The sequence below is a fragment of the Mastomys coucha genome, unplaced genomic scaffold (assembly GCF_008632895.1).
Source record: "Mastomys coucha isolate ucsf_1 unplaced genomic scaffold, UCSF_Mcou_1 pScaffold16, whole genome shotgun sequence".
Taxonomy (NCBI): Eukaryota; Metazoa; Chordata; class Mammalia; order Rodentia; family Muridae; genus Mastomys; species Mastomys coucha.
In genome coordinates, this window is record NW_022196898.1 from 14,419,728 (window position 1) to 14,423,110 (window position 3,383).

The following is a 3,383-nucleotide window of genomic DNA, read 5'->3' on the forward strand; positions in this document are numbered from 1 at the left end:
CTGATCCAGTCTCATTCTCTAAGAGAATTCTCTATTTCTCTCCAAGTGTGGAGTTCTATAACTCCCAAATCCAATTGATTCCTTTATTTACACTGTACTATTCCTGTGTTTGTTTTTTCTCTGTCATTTTTATCCTCATATTCCAGCTTCTAGTATTTGTATTTTCCTTTTAACCACACAAACAGTACATTCATTGAAGCTCTTTTGTAGGAATGAACCTCTTTAAGAAGGAATGATATCAGATTTCTGAGCTGTAGTGGATTATTTATCATTTAATAATCTAACATGGACTTCTTTAGTCATTTGTTGTTCTCCCACAATAACATTAATATCATGATAACCTATTATTTCTAATTTCTTAATATCAAAACATTAATATAAGATTCATTTTATTCTTTTATGAGGTACTAAAAGACTTTATGAAAGTATATCTAAAGGATTTTAGGCTATTTGTGAGTTCATTAGAGTTTAGTGGAAGTTAGAACTCATAGTAATTGCAGTTTAGATGAGCTACATTGAGCTCATCTCTAAGATATGTGCCAAGTCACCCACCTTTCCTTATATTCCTTTTCACAGTACTTTCCTTTGTTATTCTTTTCACTCATATTTCATGTTCGCTAAATTAAATACTATATTTGATTGGCATTGTGGGTAAATAATGCAGCATTTGTCTACAAAGAGCCAGTCCCTGGATTTTATCCAGAGTATCACAAAAGAAAAGGAAGGGAAGACAGGAAGGAAAAAAGAAAGGATGAGATGGAAAAAGAAAGAAAAAAGAAAGAAAGAAAGAAAGAGAGAAAGGAAAAAGGAGAGAAATAAACAATGAAAGAGGAAGGAAGAATAGATGAGAGGAGGGAGTAGAGCATGGAGGAAGGAACGTGAATGAAATACTGCCATTACTTCAGGATCACCAATAATCTTCATATCAATATATCCTGATACTTTTATGACACAGCCTTTGAAATAATTCTAGAACTTTTTATTTTCTTAATAATTCATGCTTTGCATTTACTTATTCTTGTATTTTCATATGTCATTCTCTGTGGACTGTAACCCTCCTACTTGACCCCGCCTGCCTCTCATAACCACACCTCTCTGCCCACCTCCTGCTATTTGCCATACCTCGCTCCTGGTTCCAGTTATATCAGAAGTCCCACCTCCAGAGACTGAATAAGAAGCTGCTGATTGGGCCGGCATGCTGACGAACTTGGTGGAGGGGTTTTGCCTCACCTATTCTACCTGTTGGCTTGTAACAAAGGATTTCATTAAATGCAAGATGGCTGGGTGATCATACCTCTTGAGTGCTGTCTAATTTTTAAGGTGCCTTCCATGTGGGTAAGATGAATTATGTCTACCCAATTTTCTCCTGGCTCCATATTTCCAGAAAACCCTTTCCTTTGGTTACCGCTGGGCGGTAACAGTGGACTTAAAATACCCTGTTAAATTAGGTAATGTGAACTTCCCAGGCTCATTTTAGCATGTCATTGCAATGATTTGCTAGTGACTCAGAAGTATCAACAGAGAGCCAAAGAAAAACCTGTGCCTTTTTCTAGACACCAATCCACTACCAAGGATTTATGGATAATCTCTACCCTCCTCCACACAGTGCTCTGTGAGATGTTAATATCCTCATCACTATACCACACATTAGTCAATGCAAGCATTATGTTCCAGCAGATTGAGCAATTTCAAGTCCCTTCTAAATAGGCAGTGATGCACTCTGCCAGGGCTTGGTTGAACAACATAACTTGGAGAACCTGGCCCCATCCTATCTTCTCTCTATAGCTTAGTGCAGAATCTCTGGTCCTCATAGATATTTGCAATAAATTCTGTACACTTTTTGTATTTTCCTCTTTTTTTCTGATCTTTTGAAGCAGAGTTTTCTTGTGCAACAGCCCTGACTGTCTTGGCACTCACTTTGTGGAACAGGTTGGCTTTGAATACAAAGAGATTCTTCTGCCTCTACCTCCCAAGTTCTGGAATTAAAGGTATGTGCCATTCCTCCTGGCATAGAGTTTATATTTCTTTCTAAGCACATTGGACAGTATTCCAAGATACCTGAGGTATTCGATACAGCCCTAGAAGTCTTGAAACATCAACTGACAAGGTAGATCCTCCTGCTCCAATAATTCCAATTAGAAATTTTCCAGTGCTTTTTCTAAATTTAGGTTTGTATTCTTCCTGCCCTGTTAGAAGCACCAATGTTGACTCCATGGCTTTGGAGGTAGAAAAACAGTTGTCAAATATCTGGTAGCCCAGAGTGTATTCAGGCAAAATATCCTTCCTCTCATTAATCTCCTTGATAGTGTGGATCATGGTTTTCATCCAGCGGAAACCCCGGAAGTTAAACCTGGAAAGGGAAAACATTTGTGAGCCAGTGGCCACCAAGGGGGCTAGGAAAAGGGGAAGCTTTTCAGGCAAGATTCTTCAGTTAAGTCAGTGAATATAGCATTTGCTGAAGTAACCACAAGTGCCTCAGTTTCTGTACATGTCACATGTTTAAGACATTATAAGTAGTGGGCATTGGTGATGCATGCCTTTAACCCCAGCACTTGGGAAGCAGAGGCAGGTAGATTTCTTAGTTCCAGGACAGCCTGGTCTACAGAGTGAGTTCCAGGACAGCCAGGGTTCCACAGAGATACCCTGTCTTAAAAAATCAAAGACAACATAAATGACTGGTTTACATTTTCTTGCCTGTATTTCTCTTATATGCTACAATATTTGGAAATTTCTTTTTATTTCTTTTTTTATATATATTTTTCTTATCTTTTTATTGGATGTTGGGTACTGCCACCTGGCTCCTGCCAGAGCTCAGGAGACTGGTGTGGAATGCAACTAAAACACTGCTGGACTAGGCATCAGCAGCCCAGGAGGAGAGGAGGTAGGGAATGTGCAGTCTGTTCCTGGCACTCCTGCACCACAGACCACTGGGTACTCCTTGAGATACTGGCTGGCAGACTCAGGAGACTGCTTGCATTCTCTACTCCTCAGGATACACATCTGGCTGTGGTGAGCCACTATTTCAGTCCATGGGGAGTGGAAAGGGAACAGCCCCAAGAGCTCTTGGTCTCAGGCATCCAAGATGCCACAGGAGAGCTGAGAAAGAGCCAGGGTGGGGCGGGGCAAAGGTAGCCCAGACAGCCCCAGACTGAAGGGAGAAAGGGGGAGGGAATGGGAAGCAGGTGCCCGGTGGTGGTTCCCTGGTATGGTCTTGTGGCTGGAGCTGGAAGATTTTCCTGTGGGAAATTAGAAGTGCCTCTTTAAGGGAAGGCCAAATCCATTGACCCAGCACTGTGAATCTAAATGAAAGGAGGCAATCTATGGTCTTAAGGTGTTTTATTGTAGAAAGAAGAGAGAGGGAGAGAGGGAGAGAGGGAGAGAGG

The 3,383-nt window shown here is 40.9% G+C and overlaps 1 protein-coding gene across 1 annotated transcript in view; it reads right to left on the reverse strand.

Annotated features, from left to right (window-relative positions):
* LOC116094045 (vomeronasal type-2 receptor 1-like) overlaps positions 1 to 3,383 on the reverse strand; it is a 95,623-nt gene that overhangs the window by 84,092 nt on the left and 8,148 nt on the right. The window contains 1 exon segment of the mRNA XM_031376018.1: positions 2,059 to 2,350. Within this exon segment, the coding sequence (XP_031231878.1) occupies positions 2,059 to 2,350 (292 nt within the window).